The sequence below is a fragment of the Aulonocara sp. 'chitande type north' Nkhata Bay genome, linkage group LG7, assembly GCF_057382095.1.
Source record: "Aulonocara sp. 'chitande type north' Nkhata Bay isolate Kocher_YH1m ecotype deep benthic linkage group LG7, A_spYH_male_GT1.1, whole genome shotgun sequence".
NCBI lineage: Eukaryota > Metazoa > Chordata > Actinopteri > Cichliformes > Cichlidae > Aulonocara > Aulonocara sp. 'chitande type north' Nkhata Bay.
This window is the reverse complement of record NC_141350.1, coordinates 50,993,132-51,015,832: the sequence shown is the minus strand read 5'-3', so window position 1 is coordinate 51,015,832 and position 22,701 is coordinate 50,993,132. Positions and strand designations below refer to the sequence as shown.

At 39.3% G+C, this 22,701-nt stretch overlaps 2 protein-coding genes across 5 annotated transcripts; one reads left to right on the top strand and one right to left on the bottom strand.

Moving 5' to 3' along the window:
* Position 1: 1 nt before the first annotated feature.
* dnlz (DNL-type zinc finger) lies at positions 2–1,987 on the bottom strand. The gene is made up of 3 exons (XM_086301169.1): positions 1,590–1,987; positions 1,360–1,499; positions 2–382 (listed from the first exon to the last, which is right to left on the bottom strand). The coding sequence occupies exons 1-3, from the start codon at positions 1,908–1,910 to the stop codon at positions 229–231; spliced, it is 615 nt and encodes a 204-aa protein (XP_086157295.1). The 5' UTR covers positions 1,911–1,987; the 3' UTR covers positions 2–228.
* Positions 1,988–5,864: 3,877 nt separating this feature from the next.
* On the top strand, positions 5,865–21,838 carry lrrc8aa (leucine rich repeat containing 8 VRAC subunit Aa). 4 transcript variants are annotated; one of them, XM_086301154.1, is made up of 4 exons: positions 5,865–6,043; positions 12,039–12,074; positions 12,865–14,989; positions 17,207–21,838. In XM_086301154.1, exons 3-4 carry the CDS (start codon positions 12,875–12,877, stop codon positions 17,480–17,482), a joined length of 2,391 nt encoding a protein of 796 aa, XP_086157280.1. In that variant the 5' UTR covers positions 5,865–6,043; positions 12,039–12,074; positions 12,865–12,874; the 3' UTR covers positions 17,483–21,838. The 4 variants fall into 4 exon arrangements, with proteins under 4 accessions (XP_086157280.1, XP_086157279.1, XP_086157282.1 ...); XM_086301155.1 differs by lacking the exon at positions 5,865–6,043 and adding an exon at positions 11,107–11,258; XM_086301153.1 differs by lacking the exon at positions 12,039–12,074.
* Positions 21,839–22,701: the final 863 nt, after the last annotated feature.

Sequence of the window (22,701 nt, the reverse complement as noted above, 5' to 3'; positions counted from 1 at the left end):
TACAGTTCGAGATAGTTATTTTATTATTTAATTAAAAACTATTCTTGCTTCAACTACAGTTAGTTGTTGGATTTATACTTCCAGCACCTTCTTTTGAAAGCTTATCATGTACACTAAAATGATCAAAATGCACGATGAAAAAATCAAAGAAATTTCAAAAAATGCGATTTTATTAATAAATTAAATATAGCAATTTTACAGTATAAACATTACAGTACAAGCAGAGCGTTATCGTTTTTCTGGATCACTGCTAGACTCCTCTGTGTCTTCAGCACACTGTGGCTTGTCTTCTGTGGACTGATCCATCACTATCTCCAGAGCAGCACCTCCTTCAACCCTCTTCACTGTCTCTCCTTTGGCAGCGAGGATTTCCTCAATGTTTCTGAAGCAAAAGACCAACACTGAAAATTATACTGAAATATACTGCAGCAGCAGTCGTTGGCTGAAACAGAGATATCAATTACCTGCTGCGATTCAGACACGTCGCAGATAATATTTTATGATGTTGCTGTTATGTTAAACAACACGTAAGAGTCGGTATTAAAAGTAAAAAAATAAATAAATAAATCAGACATTACTAATTACTGACTAATAAACTCACCAGGTTAATCTAATAGTTTTACAATTATATTGGTGTTTATACATACCACTAAAGTAATATAAGGCGATACAGTCATGCAGTTAATGCTGATTCATGGTGCTTTTTCAGGCAGACAAATGATTGTCAGGTACTGGCTCTATATACAGTAACTCCAAGGAATAGTAGATACTAGTAGATGGATGCTTCTCAAGTGGTTCCTACAGCGGACGGATCCACATTGATTTGGCACAGATTTTGTGCTGGATGCCCTTCCCTCCACCAACAGAGCCACTCTGAGGCTCTGTTTGTCTGTCTTCCAGTATCTTATACATGTAAGGCAAAATATTTAACCACTACACAACAGAGCCACTCCAGGGAGAAAACTAAATCTTTTCGACCGATTTGTTTTTAATTATTATTTTACACTCACTTTGTATGGAATCTTATATATATTTGTCTGTACCAAAAAAAATCTTTACTGCACACAAGAAAATAACTTAATATTAAAAACGTTAAAATTACCCTACAGAGACTTTGTACTGTACACTGTTGGGCAAAAAACATCAAGAATTTCATTCATGTTTAAGGCTAAGTTAAATCATCCCCTCCTTCTTGCAGCAGAGAAGACTGCTTCAAAATTATTCTGGGATGCTTAGCATTGTTTTATTATTAGATCAGACGCTCTAATCACATGAACCGCAAATACTGCCAGATTAAAGGACCCAATACACCCTCGGGATGTTGTTTTGAATCAGTGAGGAGTCCACGGCACTACCAACCTTTTCCCTTCCAAGTCGGTGAACCATTTGAGGTTATCGGCTATGATGTGGTGATTCTTGCATCCTGAACACGTGACTATGACGACACCTTTGTGGTAAGCCAGCTTAGAGATCTTCTGCATGGATCTGGTGGAGCAAACCTGCGAACAGGACACAGTCTGCGTGTCATATACATGACTTTAAAAGAAAAAGTAAACAAAAACTACCTCAACACAGTGTGCGTGCGCTACCTTGCACGTGTAAACGAGGTGATAGTGTGTTGACTGAATCTGTCCCAATGCCTCACTGCTGACATTCCGTGAAATTGAGAGTCCTCGGTAACTACCGAAACGAGGTGTGCACCTGTAAGCGGGTGACAGAAGACGAAAACCTATGTTGTCCTGTGAAGAGAGCAGCCCTGTCCCGCCTGTCCCGGCTGTGGTTGGACAGTGAGCCACAGCACAGAGTCTGCGCAAAACTGAACGGTTACGGTGAGACCAAAGAGAGCGGCTGACCGCTCGCGCAGTGCTCGAAGAATAACTGAGTGTCAGACACTTCTGTAAAAACAACATTTTCACGGCTGTATTCAAACGGTAAAAGTCCCTTTTCAGTCGCAGATGAAATTGCTAATGACTTATCAACGTGGATGTTGTCGCACTCTGATGACATCACGCACCTACATTTTCAAAATAAAATGAATAAAATGATTTCTTTTTCCTACAAAGGCCAGCATATTTCTAAATGAAAGCCGTAACGTGAAATTCTTTTGGAGACATCTCAGTTATGTTTGAGATGTGTTTAGTGTGTTTCTTTGTTTTTTATTTACAATAATAAGCTGACAACAATGTTCACAACCTGGTCATCTACAGGTATTTTTGTGTAACTATTATGCTAATTCAGTTCAAGTTAACTCAGTTTTATTATTTATCAACAAATCACAACAGCGAGGCCCTTTTTACGTTAAGGACCGTGGGAAGGAAAAACTTCTCTTTAACAGGAAGAAACGTGTCTATTTTATTGTCTTTCCATAAACCCCATTACGGATAACTCCATATTTTTATAGTTTATCTTCTCTACCATTTACTTGAAGTTCTGTAAATCTTTAAGCAAAAAAATTCACATATCCCAAGAATTTCGTTAATTGAATTTGAACCAAAATGTTAAACTAAAGATACAAGTGATCTATGGAATTATTTTTCTATCAATTTGAGAAAATAATTTCATTTCTGACTTTTGACAGAAAAATAACTCCACAGCTATCCAACATTGTGTTCTCTGATAAAATGAAGATTTAAATAGCCAATTCAGCAGCACAGACAAACAGTCCAATAGTAAACAAGTATGTAAACATAAACTGAACATTTTAGTTTTCCTATCTTTCTTTCTTTCATCATATCAATTTGTTGATAAATGCCTTTAATAGCTCTTCTTTCCTTTAACCAAGATAACCTGAGAAACATGGATTTTAGTAACTACATCACATCCACCTTTAACATTTAAACACATGCATTTCCACGCTCATGTAGCATGTTGCAGTTTTTGCTTACAATGACCTTGACCTTTGACCACGGAATTATAATCACTCAATCCAGCAGTTGGTGTCCTACAGATATTGTGGTCATATTGTGAGACTGGGACATATGGACATCCACACCTCAACCTGCAAGGAGGAGACATAAAGAAGTATTTACTATAAACAAGATGTTAGTTTAAAATAATCAAATATTAAGATGCATATGCATTAAAAACATTGAACATTAAACAGCTGTAAATGAGTATCAGTATCAGTATCATCAAGCTTTATTTGTCACAAGCAGGTTGCCCTGCAGAAATGAGCTGTAAATATAAGTAACACTTCTGAAACACAATGAATTTGTGATATGGTCTATGTCCACACCTTACTTCCTGATAGACCTTCATCAGTCAGTATAAACAAATACTGATTATTTTCCTGCTGTGTTAGTCCCGTGTTAGTATGCTTTACTGTAGCTGCCGATTTCATGAGCACGATGCATTACTATATAATAAACATCTCAGATGTCTATTTATTCAAACTACCCCAAGCTGGACCACCTAGCAGGTTCAAATTCTGTTTGCATACACTGAAGGAAATTCTAACAAAGTTCAGCTTCTCTGGCTAAGGAGCTAAACCTGCCAAAAACCTACCACAAAGCCCTCCACAGCAAAGGTTGTTTTTCATTTATGACAGAAAAAATAAAGTTTGAATTGCATTGAATATCTGGAGAGGTCAGGCATTTCTGTGGAGTCACTCACATGAGGGTCAATACAGTCTTGAATGTCTCAGATTCAGATTTTGCACCTCTGGGATGGCCATTGTTTCACAAATCCAGAATCATATATCATATTATTAGCATTAACTGAGTAGTTCACAGACACTTTTCATCACCTCATTGTTTCCCAAGGCTTTAGTGGGAATTGAAGCGGTAAGGACACAATGTATAACAAAACCTTTTACAATGTTCCAGTAGGTTGTGGCCAAGGCTGCTGCAGGCCTGTGGAGGTTAATTGAATGGCAATAAGCACAAATGACAAATGCACTGAGCTGTGTGGGTTAAGGGAAAGGTATGGATGTCTTAAAAGTGGAACTCTGTGGCACACTGTCTCTGTGATGGGTCCATGTGCAGTTTCTGGGTGTTATAGTTCTTTGTTACTGTGACAGAGCAAGCACAGGGCTCACTTGTATGACTTGTGATACAGATGAACTAAATAAACACATTTCTAAACTAGAAGGTTTTAGTGCTGTGAAAATTTCTTATTTCATACTTGTCACATTTGTCACAAGCTAAGTTCAGTTTCACTAACTTCACCTAGGCCTGATTACTGCCAGACCTGTTGAATCAAAAAAATCGCTTAATAGTAATTGTCTGACAAAGTGAAGTAGGCTAAATAATCTCAAAACCCAACACGTTATGCCACGACCTAAAGAAACTCAAGGGCAGCTGAGAAAGTCATTTTCAGTCTGGAAATGGATACAAAGCCATTCAAAAATTGGATTTTGTATTGTCTCAAGTTATCTTTGTCTGATATTAAAATTTATTTGATGATCTGAAATATAAGCCTGACAAATATGCAAAAAAAAAAAAAAACCCTAACAAATCAGAAAGGGGGCAAATACCTTTTCACAGCAAGTATTTACACCTTAAAATATATTATCTCTAAATGCTGTTTGTTTATTAACATGTTATGGACTGTACTATATGATATTCTGCACAAATGATCATTACAGGGAGGATTCATACCTTATTCATAAGCCCTCACTTTAGGCAAACATGTATTATTCAGTGGGAACAGTTCCATCTAAAGTTTGATTTGAAGGCTTTTTGCATCTGTTCTGAAGTGAATATATAATGCTTGGAATGAGGTTGAGCACATTTCCGATAATATTTAGACTTGAGGTGCCCCAAAGTCAATCTGGGATGTGGATGAACAGACACAAGCAGCCCAGTCAGCTTAAAAATTGAAGAAATGTGACAAGTTCATCTAAAATTTTTGGAATGACCTACCTAAACTACCATAAATTCATGTGCAAGTGTACCAATGAAATTAGATGCTGTATGTGGGGTAGTTATTAAAAATGTATGCACAGTTCCACCGTGCAATCACCGCAGAGATTTGTGGAAGAGCCGAAAGAAGAAATTGCTGGTGAATGAAGATGAGTGTGATTTTTTATTGTTGTTGCTATTTTTAAACCCTTAAAGTTACTGCAAATGTAAAAAAAAAAAAAAAAAAAAAAAAAGGGGGTTAGATCGCGTAAAGTATTGATTTGAATTTTTTCACTGTTTACATTTTTTTAACACATTTATAACTTATACAGTTGTGTTTTGTTTGTCAATTAGCAAAACCCTTCTCTTTTATAATTACAGGACATTCTGACCAATGAGCAATGTGTAATTTTACACATTTATTTCCTACAATTTACAAGCCCAAACAAATGGACTGACAGCGTTTTTTTTATGTACCAAAGGAGCCCTTCTTTATCATGTAGAAAAACGAAAAGATGAATTGCACTTTTTATTATTATCTTAAGATATGTTAAGTGTGTAATTACAATTCTTTACACTTACAGAAATGCAGACTTTCACTGGCCCACTTAAGTTTAAAGAGGGCTGTAGTTCAGTTCAGTTCAATTCCGTTGTATTTAATTTTATTTCTATTCTATTCAATTCAATTCAATTTTTCAATTCAATTTTATTTATATAACCCCAAATCACAACATTTGTCTCACAGACTTTATACTGTAAGGTAAGTGTGGGAAGAAACCTTTTGACAGGAAGAAACCTCCAGCAGAAACAGTCTCAGAAGGGGCAGCCATCTGCCGCGACCGACTGGGAGTAGATATATAACTAACCTATTTATCTAATTTAATAAAACTTAAAAAGGAAAGCTAAAAGAAAATAGGGGGAAACAGAAGTGAGAGAGACAGAGCGAGAGTGAGATGAGAGGGTTGTGCTTTTATTTTGAAAAACTGTATAATTTCGTACTTTCCCCCGTCCCTGCTCGGACAGAGCTCTTTGTGGGAGCCGACGGTCCCGCACCGCTCTAGCCTTCTTGCGGGTTTCTTCTACCGTAGCAGCATAACGGGGCTCCGGCCTGATGTCCGAGCTGCCTCAGCTTCTGAAGCCTGTTTGAGAAATGTTTCACCAGAGTGCGGAGGAGGCGAGAGACACCAGCTTTAGCAAAACAGGTGGGTCTTTTGTTATTTTTCAGGGTGTTTGGTATATAACCAGTTAGCTGCCGCAGACTGCTAACTGAGCACCGACATGAGACATCGTTTCCCGTCCCTGCTCTGCTGACTCTTGCTGTGGAGAGGACCACCTAACTAAAGGTCGCTCTGGGGGGGTTGGATTACATGTAATTTTATCCGACTGTGTTACCGCCTCGGATTGATTTTTTTTAAGCTAATGAAATATTCTCGGTCCTGCTTAAATGCATTTTTGTCCATAGCTAAAGGCCAGGCGAGGTGTTCTGGGATTTTTAGCGCAAACAGTTTTTTGCTGATAAAACACTGAAGCTATAAACAGCAGATTAAAACACGGAAGTTTTCCCATCAGCAGCCGCAAAGCATGTGCATGCAGTGGAAAACAGGAGAGCTCTGTTTTGTAACTCGATGTTTCTCGGATATTAAGTTCATAAGGAGCTGTTCTTCTTCTCATTTTTATTACTACAGAGTCACAAAATACATGTAAGAGCTCTTATGATTTTATCGCATTGCTGTAGTAATATTGCCATTGGCAGGCTAGGCACACAAATATGGTTAGAATGATTAATTTATAAGATCAGGATATGTCTTTATAAAGTAGTTTTAAACGGTTTATGTCTCAGACCTCTCATTACTGTGAACATGTGTGAGAGCATGACATCACTGGTGTACATTCTTTGTGAGTCAGCAGTTGTTAGACCTTGTCCTCTCCATCCCTTGATTTGATGCCCCAGGGCTGGGCAGATGGGCTGAGATCGGAAGCTGTGATAATTCTGCTTTGTACAAATGGGCTGTGAAGAACGATCTCAAGTTTTTGGCCTGAATTTCTTTTCTTTTCATTTTCTTTTCCGCGTTCTAGGCAACAGTTTTGTGGTCAAGGACCTCTTTATAAAGTGTGAGTGGATTGTGGCTTTAGAAAACACTGTCACTGCTGATATGTAGTGCTGATGTAGACTAGCAACTCAACTGCCCCCTAACAGCCTTATGTAGACTTTTATCAGGATTTACTAAGTATTAGCTAAAATGGAAAAATAATAACGGGAAACTAATCAATGTCTTTGACTTGCTGGATCCAGATCACATAGTTATGTAGTTATTGCCACATAGTGCTGGGAAGTGCTGGAAAAATTGTTAAGTGCAAGGATCCTCCTTTGAAAAGCTAGAATCAGACCAAGGTAGGATTAGTCGGAGCAATCGTGGCTCAAGAGTTGGGAGTTCGCCTTGTAATCGGAAGGTTCGAGCCCTGACTTGGACATTCTCGGTCGTTGTGTCCTTGGGCAAGATGCTTCACCCGTTGCCTACTGGTTGTGGTCAGAGGGCCCGGTGGCAGCCTCGCCTCTGTCAGTGCGCCCCAGGGCAGCTGTGGCTACAATGTAGCTTGCCATCACCAGTGTGTGAATGGGTGGATGACTGAGTGTGTAAAGCGCTTTGGGGTCCTTAAGGACTAGGAAAGCGCTATACAAATACAGGCCATTTACCATTTAGTCTTTTCATATATGATTTCTCACCTCATTATCTTCAAATGATACATTATTTGTACCACACAGTGTCAAAATATGGTGGAAAAAAGCTGATTTTTGTCGCTTAAAATTGATATTCAACTCCAGCACATTTGGAGCAACAAGCCTGGACTGGATGCTGTTGACACAACCCTGAGATCTGGGTGTAATACTTTCAACAACTGTGAACTGATGAAGGGATCCAAAACACGCTGTTCCTTAGTCATCTCTGCTGTATGGTACGTGATAACAGGGCGTAGAAGACGTTAGTAAAGTGATGCTCTCTGTTGCTTTGGAGGTCCTATAAATGTTTGCGGCACTTAAATGGAAATTTGTGAAGTAGTTGCCAAGGGAATATTGAGAGATGTTTCAAACACAGAGGAGTTTATAGCGTGTATCAATCTAAGTGAATGTAATAAAACTTCCTGCCTGCAATAAGTGCTGGCAGCACTGGTATCTGTCCATCTTTCTGTCCACATGTGTACAGTTGCAAGAAATTAACCAGAATTAATTAGTTGTGATGTGGTCTTCTGCTAAGTTACGCTAATAGGCCGTCATAATCTTAACTGGAAAGACACAGTCATGAGTGAGATGTCATTACTGTGCAAGTGTTGTACCACACCTCATTTCTTTAGGGGTGGCTTCTAATGATCTTAGAAGCCACCCCTTCTAACAAAGGTATGTCTACCTTTGTTCTTCAACACTACCTGATATCTCACAGGTAGCTTTCTTGTAATTTCTATGGGTAGTCTTCAGGAATAGTTCTTCTGGAATTACATGCAAAGCTCTTCTAGGATGTTTGCTGGTATTGCATCGTGGATCAAAATCTAGGGGCACTTTTGTGCTTTCATAATTCCATTAGTTTTGATAAGATTCCCAACACCCCTTGTTGAAATGCAACCCCAAACCATGACTGAGCCTCCACCGTGTTTTGGCTGTACATACTCCCAGTTGTACCTCTCTCCTGACCTCCTCCTATGACACTTTGACCCCAAAGCTTCAAATTCATCACTCTATAAGACCAGCTGTCGCTGATTTTTAGCTGAGCTCATATCTACCTCAGCTTTTTCTCCCTGTTTCCCTTCCTTAAAAATGGCTTCTTTGCTGCATTTTTTTTTTCATTTTCGTATACTGCAAAATTATTTTTATGCCTGAAACTTCTTCTTTTGTCCTCCACTTGTGCAATTTCTTCATGCTGACGTATGCCAAGTTTTTAGCTAATGGCTATTTGGCAATCAACTTGGAGCAAAAATAGTAACGAACTGTCGAAAGATGCAATTTAAAATGAGTTTGTTGCTAAGACACAACACTCGTTCATCCCTTGAGTTAGGTGTCTTGTTTATGCTTGTCAGTGTTAAGTGAAGTAAATAAACAAATAAATGAAAATAATTTCTCTAAAAATACTCAGATACTCAATCAATCAAAAAGCAGCCAGTTAGTTAAGAAAAAGGTTTTGAAAAACGTTCAGAAAGCCTGGAGAATTGTTGCTCATAACCACTTTAAACAGTTACAATAAAGTCTGGCTCCTTGGAAGCAACATTTAAAGAAATTCGTGGTGGCTTGAGACATGGGCTTATCTGTATTTTTTTTATATGTTTTGAATCAGTGTCCTGTTGTATGACCCAGCCTTTCAAAATCTTCTGCTCGTAGACTGCTGAATTAAACACAAAAATTAAATTCAGTGTTTTCGATTGGAAAGTCTTCTGAACTTGCAAAACAGCTCCAACCCATAATGCTACCTCCACCCTGCTTCAAGGTTTGGATTAACAGGCATTTCTAATCAAATATAATATTCTACAAAGACATCCTTCCAACATACTCCTCTCTGATGACTGTTGTATAGTTGTGGCAGACTTGTGATATGCTAGCTTTGCTGCATTATTTTTTAAGTTCTATTTGAAGGTTTTTGACAGCTCTCACTGTATTTGGCTTTGCATGTGCATTACCATCCCTTTTGGGTGATAGTAGTGTATTATATCCTTGCAAATGCCAGTAAAAAAAAACCAAGGAATTATTAAGGCATAAAGTATCTCATTTTTTAATTACTATTTGAATATTCAAAAATCATATCAGCTTTTAAATATCCAGCCTAGTTGAGTTGAGCTTTTAGCCTTAGTATAGAGTGCCCTTTTCCCTCAAAGTATGTTGTTTATCTTTGCCAACAAGTTCAACTTTGTCTCTTCTGTCTACTAAAAGTTTCTCCCAAAGGTGTCATGTGCACATTCAGTGGGGTTCAAATCACATTGGAGACATGCTGTCCATCGTTAACACCATCTTGTTCAGTGTTTTCTCATCATGGACACATAACAAAGATTATAGCACGTTTTTCTTTTTCCTTTTCTTTTTATTTTGTTATCATTTTGGGGTTTTTCTCATCTCTTTCACGATTACATGCTGTGCTCTGATCTTTGCACTACGCACACTCTTGTCCTGCATGTGTACATTGATGATGACCTTAAGTCCTTAGAAAGTCCTTCAGTCCTTTATTTTTTTAAGGTCTTTGGAAAGTTGTTGGTATTAAAGTATGCCTACCACCAAAAATCTATACTAAGGAGCAGTAGGGAGTGGCACCCATACGAACCTGCGACTTATTCCTGTGGGATTTTGAGTTTAAGCCCCACAGGAAGGGTTTTTTTTCCCCTCACTGGAGTTCATTTAGTTTTTGGAGATTAGCTGTCAGATATCACTTAAAGCTACTTGGGGTTGCTCGGGGTTATTTTAAAGGAAAGTCCATTATATACTGCAAAAGAGGCATGTCCATTTGTTTTTGTGACAAACCAAATGGACACTAGTGTCCTTGAGGGAAATTATTTCTGGCTCTGTAATACACTGGCTGTTTCGGTGGTCAGGTTCACCTGCACTTCGCCTGCACAAAGGCATCTCTGTTTGAGAAAGAAAATCAGGAGAAATGTACTGCGGTAACATAGCAAACAAGAAAGAACACAGTCACTATATTATCCTGTCTTGACCTTTTTTATTTTACACCAGGGATAGTGACAGGAAGTCCTTAGTTCCTCAGAGAAGTCCTTGGTTGAAATTATTAGAGGGATGATTTTGGAGAAGTGTAGTGTGGTTCAAGGTAAGCTGCTTGCAGACTGGTGTTTATTTTCCTGTGCCAGGATGAAGTGAAACAAACCTCGGATGTTCTTTTGAATTAAAGATATTAGTGGTACATTGTGACCTCACCGGATCATCCATTATTATTGTTAGGGTTATTTCAGAGCCTGGTGTGAAATTCTTGGAAGATCTTGGCAATTAGTTTATGTTACATGGAACTTGGAGTTTATATGAGCTTATTGTGGCAAACTTGTGATCTAAGCGACACACCAATGACTTCAAGACACGAAAGTGAAAATATGCAGCAGTTTCACTGTGTTGCAAAACCAGAATTTCCATCTGTCACATTTTAAAGTTGAGCATGTCAAATGCTTTTGGGTTTGTCATGAATCTGTTGTGGTACAGGGAAGTGTACACTGCATTGGAGTCAAAGATAGCCTGTTGTGGAATAACACCATCTGACTGGTTACAGTTAAGGGTATTGTGGCAGCTGTTGGGGTCTCAGTGTGCTGTAATTTCTGTGTTAAAGCAAAGCAGAAGCCTAACGAAGGAGGCCAACAGCGACTCCGCTGCCATTCTGGTTTGAACTGGATAAAAAACAATGCGTTTTTGTGAGGACTTGCGCAGCTATCTTCTTTCATAAGGTAGGGGGTGGTTGAACAAACAGGGAGATGCAGTTTTTGTTGTTTTTGATTCTTCCTTACTGTTATAAGAAGAAAAATAAGTAGTACTATTACAGTTGATTTGTTTCTTCTTCTACTATCAGATTTGTGTCCACATGAAACTGTATTTCTGTGTAGGAGGTTATACTTGGGCTAATATGATCCTTTAAAACATCTTGAATTGTGAAAAAAAGCTGCTTTGACTGCTCTATTTTTTTATTGTTCAGTCTATTGTTATTTACTGTTTGAAAAAGATGCCTGATTGTGGTTTTTACACACATACTCAAGCCTCAGGAGTTTTTCACTTTGGGGGATTTGTGTTTTCGTGGGACCAGCAGCAGCTTTGTGTTCAGTAATGGGTTTAGCATCCATTTTCAAGTTGTTTTTCTTGATTTTAATTTAAGTATTCCTGCTTGTTTGGATTGTTCACTTTTTGGGGGAAAACAATCAGGAAATTTGTTGGTTTTGCAGGATTTTACATAGCTTCTTGGGAGAATACATTCCTTCGTGGCCCTTTCTGTAAGGAGTAACATGTTAAAACGTATTCATTCTGAGAAAGGGCTACGTAGCAGTACAGGTGGAGACACCGAGTCTGTATGAACATGCCTGCTTCGGGGTCTGTGCTGCTATTGCCTCTGCAATGTGCTGTGTCCCATGCAAGATTCTCAGAGGATCTTTTGTTTAGTTGTAGGACAAATAGCTATCAGAACTATCGTGTTTTGTGTGTTTCTAGTCTGGTAACCTCCACTTCTTTGCTCATAGGTGCGTGTTGGGCTACATCAGGATAAAAGGCAAATTGTAAGTTAGTGCTATTTGTGTGTGTGGCATTTATTAATTTGCTGTCTGACTTTTTAAAATATTCACATCAATATTGACATAACATAAGAGCAAGAAGGCAAGACTAAAGCAAGCTTCCTTCCAATTGTGCAGTGTAAAATGAAAGGATTGTGTTTATCCTGCTATATGAAATGGTGATGCTATTATGGTATCCATTTAGTACTATTTTCAGTGCTGTGATATTCTCCAAGACACATTGTGGCAAATATGTTTGATTGCTGTTGGGAATATGGGTTTCCACTGTATAGATGGTTTAATAATTTGAATCATATTTCATGCAAAAAAACAAGACATCCAAACATTTGCTTCTCCAGTGCACCATCAGACTCTCTCTGGTTTATGTATTTGTAAATTGACTGTGTCATAGTTTTGGAGTGTAATTTGTAAATGTATTCTTTCAGGAAACCATAGTGGACATTCTTCACTATTTCATGGCATTTTAGAAATAATGAATGACGAAATAATTAGAGGATTAATTCCTAATGAAAACAATGGTTGGCTTAATCCCAGAAACTGGCATAGAAGCTATCAAAGAAAAACAGCTATTCAACTGGATTTCATAAGGAAAAAGCTTAAAATATTCACAACCAGCTGCCACAGTCAGCTGGTTGTTCCTGCCTGTTGGCAACAGGCAGGAATAATATTTTGAGTGTAATTTATACAAAGTTTTGCCTCAAAGCATTAAGGTTTTCAAAACACAGTTTAACCTAACATGTCATGAACTAATCCTCTGTTGTCTCTGCTTTTTTAGATAAACCATCATGATTCCCGTCACAGAGCTCCGATACTTTGCTGACACCCAGCCAGCGTACCGCATCCTGAAGCCATGGTGGGACGTTTTCACAGACTACATCTCAATCGTCATGCTGATGATTGCGGTGTTCGGCGGGACGCTGCAGGTCACACAGGACAAGATGATCTGCTTGCCTTGCAAGTGGGTCGTTAATGACTCGTGCGAAGTCATGCCCATGCCGAATCTGACCACCCACTACGCACCGGAACCCAAAGGCATTCAGTATGACCTTGACCGACATCAGTATAACTATGTAGACGCAGTCTGCTATGAGAAAAAACTACACTGGTTTGCCAAATATTTCCCCTATCTGGTGCTACTCCACACTCTAATCTTCCTGGCCTGCAGCAACTTCTGGTTTAAGTTCCCCCGCACGAGTTCTAAAGTGGAGCATTTTGTCTCCATCCTCCTCAAGTGCTTCGACTCCCCGTGGACAACGAGAGCTTTGTCTGAGACCGTGGTGGAGGAGAGCGACCCCAAGCCTGTGGGGAAAATGAACGGTTCGATGGACAAGAAGGCCTCAAGCGTGAGCGAGGATGTTGAGGCCAGTGTGCCCATGCTCCAACGAACAAAGACCAGAATTGAACAAGGAATTGTTGATCGCTCTGAAACTGGAGTTTTAGATAAAAAGGAAGGGGAGCAGGCCAAGGCCCTTTTTGAAAAGGTTAAAAAGTTCAGAATACATGTAGAGGAGGGTGATATAGTGTACCGCCTTTACATACGTCAGACCATTATCAAGGTAATAAAGTTTATACTGATATTTGGCTACACAGCCCACTATGTAAAACACATCAGCTTCAATGTGCTGTGCACAGAGAATATTCAGAATCTAACCGGGTACAGCTCGTTCCATTGCGCCCATCCGTTAGCAACTCTTTTCAGGATTTTGGCCTGTTTCTACATCTCCCTGGTGGTGGTTTATGGACTCATCTGCATGTACACTCTTTGTTGGATGCTCAGCCGCTCCCTGAAACGATACTCCTTTGAAGCAATCCGTGAGGAAAGCAGTTACAGTGACATCCCAGATGTAAAGAACGACTTTGCCTTCATGCTGCACATGATAGATCAGTATGACCCTCTTTACTCCAAGCGCTTCGCTGTGTTTCTGTCAGAGGTGAGTGAAAACAAGCTGAGGCAACTCAACCTGAACAATGAGTGGACACTGGAGAAGCTACGGCAGCGTATCACCAAGAACTCCCAGGAGAAGCTGGAGCTGCACCTCTTCATGCTCAGCGGGATTCCAGACACGGTGTTTGATCTGATTGAACTAGAGGTGCTCAAGCTGGAACTTATTCCAGATGTTACTATCCCTCCAATCATCGCCCAGCTTTCCAACCTAAAAGAAATGTGGCTCTATCACACCCCGGCTAAAATTGAGGCTCCAGCTCTGGCCTTTCTAAGAGAGAATCTGAAGTCCCTCCACATTAAGTTCACTGATATCAAGGAGATCCCATTGTGGATCTACAGCCTGAAGAATCTCAGAGAGCTGCATTTAACCGGGAACCTGAGTGCTGAGAATAATCGTTACATTGTCATCGATGGGCTCCGAGAGCTCAAAAGTCTCAAAGTGCTACGGCTTAAGAGCAACCTCACTAAGCTTCCCCAGGTGGTAACGGATGTGGGTGTGCACCTTCAGAAGCTCTCCATCAACAATGAGGGCACCAAACTAATGGTGCTCAACAGCCTGAAGAAAATGGTCAACCTGACTGAGCTGGAGCTCATTCGTTGCGATCTCGAACGTATTCCGCACTCCATCTTTAGCTTGCACAACCTGCAGGAAATCGACCTGAAGGACAACAATCTGAAGACGATAGAGGAGATCATCAGCTTCCAGCACCTGCACCGCCTCGTGTGCCTGAAGCTGTGGTACAACCAGATTGCCTATATCCCCATTCAGATCGGAACACTCACCAACCTGGAAAGGCTCTATTTGAATAGGAACAAGATAGAGAGGATCCCCAGCCAGCTTTTCTTCTGCCGCAAGTTGCGCTTCTTAGACCTGAGCCACAACAATCTGACCAGCATCCACCCAGATGTGGGCTTCCTCCAGAACCTGCAGTATTTTGCAGTGACAGCAAACAGGGTGAGTAGCGAAGAATTTCTTAAATTATTCATTGTAAGGCAAGGCAAGTTTATTTGTATAGCACAATTCAACAACAAGGTGATTCAAAGTGTAGTAAAAGTTATCAAGTTCTCTCATTCTGCAGTCATGTTTCCACCCCTTTATCTTTCTCATAGATGTCAGTAAGGTTCGCTTAAAAAACCCGATAAGTTGTTGACGGAGGTCAGCCATTATAAATATCTACATGTTCTTGGTGTAGAATTATGCCTTTGAAGATAACAGTAGGAATGTAGTGCTTCCCATACAAAGACTTTACTTAGGTGGACCACCCAGGTATATTGACAGCTGTCCAAGTCTTTGTCTAAGGGCGCTTTTATAGTTTGTTTACGCTGGTCTAAATTAGTTGATGAATTTGTAAACTTGTAGCTTTTTCCTGTGGTTTGGCTTCTTTTCACACACAAAAAAATCCAAGTGAACTCCAAGCGGACCAAAATGTGTCATTGCTATGTATTTATTACAAAGTGTATATGGTATTATTTGTATAATGTGTCGCTTTTCTCCACAAAACTAGCCTCCCTCACTGTGTTAAGGTGGCAGATTATCATAAACTTGGTTATTTTTCATTAACATGTTCAATCATGCTAAAAATTCACAGTTGGATTGAAGCCTGTGGTTTCTGATGAAGGAGATCATTTAAGCTTTAACTCAGTTATTTGCTTTGGGGCATTTCATTCACATTTGTTTACTGTGAGAATTTAAAGAAACACTTGGTGAATTCTCCTGATAATACTGTTTTGAACACTGAGCATGCATACAGCATCGTGTGTTTTTCAGTAAAGGTTATTATTACTGCTGTTTTACTAGACTTTCTACTGCGCTTGCATGCTGAAAATAGCTTCCAGCAGGTTTGTGTGCGGCTACAAATAGCTCCATTAAATGGGGTCCTTTTGATGTTTTGGGCTCTCGGGGCCTCTTTTCCTTAAAATCCTCTTTAAACTTCCAGCACATTATCTATCCAAATAAAAAAAAAGGTTTTTAATGTTTAGAAGTTTTTAACAGTGTGACTGCATTGTTGTTTTCAAACAGAGGTTCATGGTACACAAAGTAAACTCAAGTCCTAAATTTGTTCAAACCTTTAAGTCTTTAGCAGACATGCACAAATTGTGAAATTCTTTGCCTGTATCACGTTCTGGTGGTTACATCGCAAACCCACTGTTATTTTATTGTTCTAAATATCACATTTGAGTCAGATTAAATTCCAGTTTTACGTAGTATTGGGTGTTTGCTCCATAGTGTAAATCGCTGGGTCAATTCAGAATGGAGACTAGCCTCTTTATGGGGTGGTGTCAGGAAGGGCATCCTGCGTAAAATTCGTAATTAGATGTAAAATTGTTCTGTCAACCCGTAGCTTTATTGTTGAGTGCAAAACCCATGGGACGTGGGAATGTTTTTTTTAGCTAAGCTTCGAAAGACCTGGTTGCATACATTGATTGGTCAAACACATGAATGTAGTATCAGGGTAAGATTTGAATAAAACATCAGCTGTCTAAACATCAGCTGTGCTCTGCTCGGTTGATCCTGAGTAATAGGAAAAATTTCTTTGTTAATAGCTAGCACTCCAGCTACCTAAACTAAGCTGGTTAAAAATGCACACAGTAGTTATATTTAGTAGAATTGTGTAATAAGGCTTTAACAAAAGTTTACAAGTAATCTAAAATGATGCCTAGATTCTGTTTACTGGTGTGATACTCAACTCTCAGAGCCGGCATCCAAGAACAGCTGAAATTAACCAAACCTGGCAAAACATTTGAACCAATCAAGTCACATTTAACTCAATGCTGTTTTGGAGGTGGCAGCAAGAGATTGCTTGTCTGTCGCCAATACAGATGCTTTATTTTATGGTTATCATAATTAAAATAACCCAGCTGTTTAAAAGTCTTTTATCTCGTTATTAACCGTCTTTAAGTTGCTATAGTAAATGTTGGATCTGCTCATAGCAGTCACCAAAGTCGATACTGGCCTGCACCGTGTTCACCCATATATAACTGCAGGCCTAGATTTAACCTAGTTTTGATTTTGTTCCTGTGATCCTGCCTGTTTGTCGTAGTTTTAATTGGTTAGCATCTGAAATTAATGTGATCTACAACTGAGCTGCTTATTATGTGAAACATGTTTTGCTTAGTAACTGCCTCAGCAGGCCAGGGTAACTGCAACCTCCTCCTTTCCTCTCCATTTCAGATTGAAACGTTGCCCCCAGAGCTGTTCCAGTGTAAGAAACTTCGTACTCTGAATCTGGGGAACAACTGCTTGCAGACTCTACCGTCACGTTTTGGGGAACTGACCGGGCTGACTCAGCTGGAGCTGCGAGGGAACCGTCTGGAGTGTCTTCCGGTGGAGCTCGGCGAGTGCCGACTGTTGAAGAAGAGCAGCCTGGTGGTGGAGGAGGACCTGTTCAACACGCTTCCCTCAGAAGTGAAAGAGCAGCTGTGGAGGGCCGATAAGGAACAAGCCTGAGCCGAACCACTGTGGACAGCTGCAGAGGAGAGAAGTTTGATCAGAGGAATGAAGAAGCAATGAAATTTTGTGAAACTTTGAAGGAGATGCAGCAGTTCTGGCCCAACAGGCACAGGAAAGTGATGGCTTTTGGAATTGTCTCATGCCTGCCAGTGGAATAATCTCATAACCTAGCTTGGCGATGAAAGGTGGTTTGGTATTGTGGCCTTTCAGTGTTTCATCCAGGTGATGTTGAGTATGCATGCCACAATAGGAACTGTCCAAAGCAAACCCGTTTATTTAAACTTGCACGATTCAACCTTGCCAGTGATCTAAATGTGCTGATTATCACTACTTTACTATCAACAGGAAATATGCACAGAAGAGTGTTAGCCTGACGTTCTCTGGCCTCGAGACTGAAAATCACCTTTGAGTTTTATACAGTTATATCTGCAGATGAGGTGCAGCGTGCCTCACTGTGCTAGCAGATGTAATCGAACAAATGACAGCGCAACTGATAGCCGATGTGTTGAGGCATGAAGCTTCGCCGTGTTGTTTTTCCTTCTGGCTTTCTTTATGCTCGACTTACTCTGAGGCATTTTTTTTACGTAGACAAAATGACTTGATGAAGATTAGCAAATCATCTCACGGGTGATCTCACAGCTTAGGCCTTAGCTCAGAAGATGAACTTCAAAGAAACAAAGCTGTCAAATATTCAGTGGAAACAAATGGGAACACACTCTACAGTTCAATGTCTAAATACCCTGCAGTTGTTAAACTATAACATCAGTCTGTGAGGCAGGCTGTTTGTTAACTGCATGGGACAAATCCATCTTCTTTCTTTGAATCTTTCTGTTTCAACGAGCATTATACTTTTTTTTGAGTGTGTTACTTTATCAGATTTAATATGACACCTTGTAATGTGTTGGGAAAAGGCCAAGAATTTATTTTGGTGTACTTTTAAATTGTACCATACATTAGCATTATGTTTGGGCCTGTGAGAAGGGCTGTTTTATTGTGAATATTGGAATGCAATGTTATGCACAATAGACGTGTAGTTTTGGTTTTGCATTTATTTTAAAAAGAAATTGTCAAAGCTATACCCATATTATTGTTATTTTCTTTGCTATGTTGTAATTACATGTAATTATGTGAGGTTAGCTGTCCTTGCATTACAAGTCACAGCGGATTTCTTTTGGTTTTGTTTTGTTTTGGGTTTTTTAGTTAAAATATATGGAGCATAGATACTGCTAATCACACATCGAGTAGATAATACACTTAAAAAATGAACAAGAATGAAGGTACTTCTTTTCTTTATTCCTTTTTTTTAATGCGCCATATGATTTATGAAGCTTTAGTCAAGCTTTACATGTGTGGGACTCCCAAAGGAAATGAACTTCAGATGTGATAATGGAAAGTTTAGATACTTCCTGTTTGAGAAGAGTTGAGTCAAGCTTCAAAAGCAGACACTTATATGTAATCTGTTTATCTAAGTGACAGATGAGGACAAACAGGAAATGGAAGAGTGGAGAAACATTTAGATCAGACAACAGAAGGGAAACATTTGCAGAGAGAGGGAGAGAGAAAACGAACATGCAATATGTGATTCCCACCATCTATGGACCAAATTAATGTAACATGCGTGGTTTGCTTGAAACACTTTCCTTATTAAGGCCTTTGGATTTAATAGCATCATTTGGACTAATTCTGCCATGTTCACCCCAGCCAAGCATCTCTTGCAGCTAATATGGCCTTAGATTTTACAAGCTTTATACCCCAGGAATGATTGCAAACATCACAATCTTGGCTCGTTTTTTATTTCTTGTGCTGTAAAATGTATAGCTGAAATATTTAATGTGTTTGTTTCATGTATACCGTATTCTTCCTACCTGCTGTTTTTCTCTTTTGATTCAAGCTTTTTAAAGGAAGGTTAACTCTAATGATACAATTATACCTTTGTTCACGGTATATTTTGTTTACTGAGGCCTTGACTGAATCCAAATGTCCTTGTAGGGGGAACTAGTAAAGCGCTCCCATGCAGTATTAAAAGGCACAAATAGGAGCTTTAGCTTTATGTGAGCTGACGAGCAACTAGTGCTAACATTGCAACAGAGATTGCAGATGGAAGCAAAAAGGCAATAATGCCAGAGAAACAGATTCATCCACAGGAAATCTCAGCTTTCCTGGAAAGGTTTGAATGCTTAAATTGAATTGCTTGCATACTGCGGGATAAACGTGAGCAGTGCCAAGTATGCGGATAGGGACTGTTGGCCTGCCGGCCTGCCAATCAATCCGCAAAAATAGGCAAGTAAATAATATAGTAACATAGAAATGTGTATGATGTTGGGCTATAACTGGCAGTTTACTCTGAGTTAGCCCATCTAGTCTGATTATTGATTGTTATTATTTTTTAAAAACAATGTATCATGTTGTTCTTCATTGTTGCCAATACGTAGCGTTCCTGTTATTGCTAATTAAGGTTTTTATTCCAGGAAAGTGTCACTTTCAAAGCACTAATAACTGGCCTTAGTCAACTTTAGGTTGTCTGTAAAGCTTTCTGTTTGCACACAGCACTTAAGCAGTGTACAGTGGTACTAATGGCAGACAGGGCCCGGCTGATATTAATACCGATATTTGGTGACTTAAAAAGCCAATACTCCAATATTTTTCTTTTCTCTTTCAAACGCACTAAACATAAACAAATTCTCCTGATGTATTTTATGCGTCGTTATTTATTCACCTCCGCTCTGCTGGGATCAGGCGGCTGTTGTGTTTGCGTCGTTCCAAACACGCGTTGATGAAAGGGAAGTTGCAGACTGCCCTCCGGTGGACAATCTATGCAACATCAACACTCATGACATGGTTGAAGGATGTTTCTCCTGTCTCTTCTTTTTTTAAAGTTTTCATTTATCAGCAACACTGTTGTAAATGCCAATACCGATACATTGGCGATTAGCTAATATCGGGCAATAATATTGTTGTGTTTTAATGGCAGACTTTAGATTTACAAAGCCCTGGTTGCTTGATTTGAGCCCAAGGATAACAACTGTACGCACATTTTTTGTTATAAAATTTTAGCCTTAACATGTGGGTCACATCATTAGTTCTGGGAGTTCAGACATATATAAAAACCTAAATTATTTCCTAGTAGAGCCTGTATAGTCAGTATAACTCGCGAAGATGGATGGTGCTCATTCACACTCTCTCACACTACTTTGTCAAAATTCTCATGAATATGTTTTTATCTGGGAGTTTGTTTGTTTTGCATGCGTATGTTTGGACACATACGCACAAATATTATGGTGACGAGTTGCCTTGGTCATTTTTGTTCTGTCCTTTGAGCTGTGACTCGGCTCTACAGTCCTTCACCGTCATGTCCCTCTGAGTCATGCGTCTAATTTTCAGCCCACTCCCTTTTCTGTTAGTGAATCAGGTGAAGGTCCGAGGAAAAGGTCAGTCAGACATTCCCACGAAACCAAAAGGAGGAAGTTTTGATGACTCATACGTGCTCCTTGGTTACAAGAAAACTCTAGCAGTTTCAGATATAGTCTCAGCTCATTTTCACCCAAACACATTAAGTCAGTGCGTATAAAAGCTTTTCTTGTTTTTGTTCTTCTTCTTTTTTGTTATTTTCCAGCTTTTCCCAATTCCTTTTGTGTGTTTCTAAATTATGTATCACTTAAGCAATGTTTGTGTGAAGCAGCGTGACTGGTCAGTTTATTCTTGCTCATAATCATCATTCATATTGCTGCTGGTTTCCCTTTGGACACTGCTGTTTTTGAATAAACAAAACAGGACTTCACAACTGAGCAGAAACGACTCGACAATCTTGACTTACTGTAAATGGAGGTGAGCTCACCCTCCAGTGTGGGCATTGTGTACATCAGTATATCATCTGTTAATATTTCCCAAGATTGTACATTTCCAGACAGTTTCATTTCCTTTTCATCGCCCTAGATTTTTCTTAAACTGCCGTGGTTGCATTATATTTCTGCCTGTGTATGGAACATAAATCATGATTGTATTTGCTCTGTACAATTCATCTCTGTATTCTGATGCCTGTGGATCAGGGAAAACGGTTCATTTCCATCCATTTCATTTGAAACCATGTGTGCGTTGATACTGGAAGGAACGCTTTTAAACCTAAGCAGCGATCACGTTAAATGTAAACTAAAAGTTGGATGGACGGACTTGTTTCACTCAGCACTGTCTGTATCACAAGGCCTTTTACTAATTGTTGCCAAGTGGACTGAACACTGGCTTTTTAAGTGGGACGTCTGTAACAATGGACAACTGAACTTTGCCTAATGTTCAGGCTCTCCTTTTGTACCATTACAATATATGAAAATAAAATAAAGTTAAAATTCTGTTTCTTGAGTGCGTTGATGATTGTTGGTCAAGTCCTGAGCGCTATGTTTGTTAGACCTTTGCTACTACTGACATCTGACTTGCCTTTCTCTTCCTCGGAAGTGGAACATCCAGAGTATGCAAAATCATTTTTAGCAGCACACTGTGCACCCACTGACTAAGAGAAGGACAATTTGTTGTCAGTGTTCGCCCTTTGCTGCACTTCTTGGTTGAGATGACCCTTGTTTGTATCCACTCTTATATTTTTTAGCACATTGTAAGTACAGATTATAGCAGTTTTCTACTTTCCAGTCCTGTTAATCATCTTGTGATTCTTTTAGAGAGATGTATTAGAGTAGAGTAGTTGTTCTCAGTTTATTAAGTAGAATTACGGTTACATGCGTACATGGCTATATTCAGCAGGGTGGGAATCACCAGACACCCCATGATACTTCACTTATAATACAGTATTTTGCAGTTTGCAAAGTATTGCAGTAACATATAAATTATGTCTTCAAAGTTAAACTTTTTCAATATCTGTTTTATTTAATTAAAATGTTTTAATTCATTTTACATTTTTTATTTTAAAAATGTAAAATGAGACAGTCAAACACACCAACACTAACAAAAAAACAAATGTTGCCATATGTAGGTCCGTCGGCGAACAAGTTGAATGAGGTCAAGTTGGCAATTGCGTGAAATGTTGATATTGTGATAAATCATCAAAGCTCACATTTCTTTTGCTGTCTAATTCATATTTAACTAATTTATTAAATTTTCGCTCAGCAGTCTTTCCGTTCTAAAGGAATACAACCAGAATACAACCAGCTGGCAGCCAGCTTGACAAAGGGCCATTCAGACTGATGGCGACATGTTGGTAATCTGTCTGCATT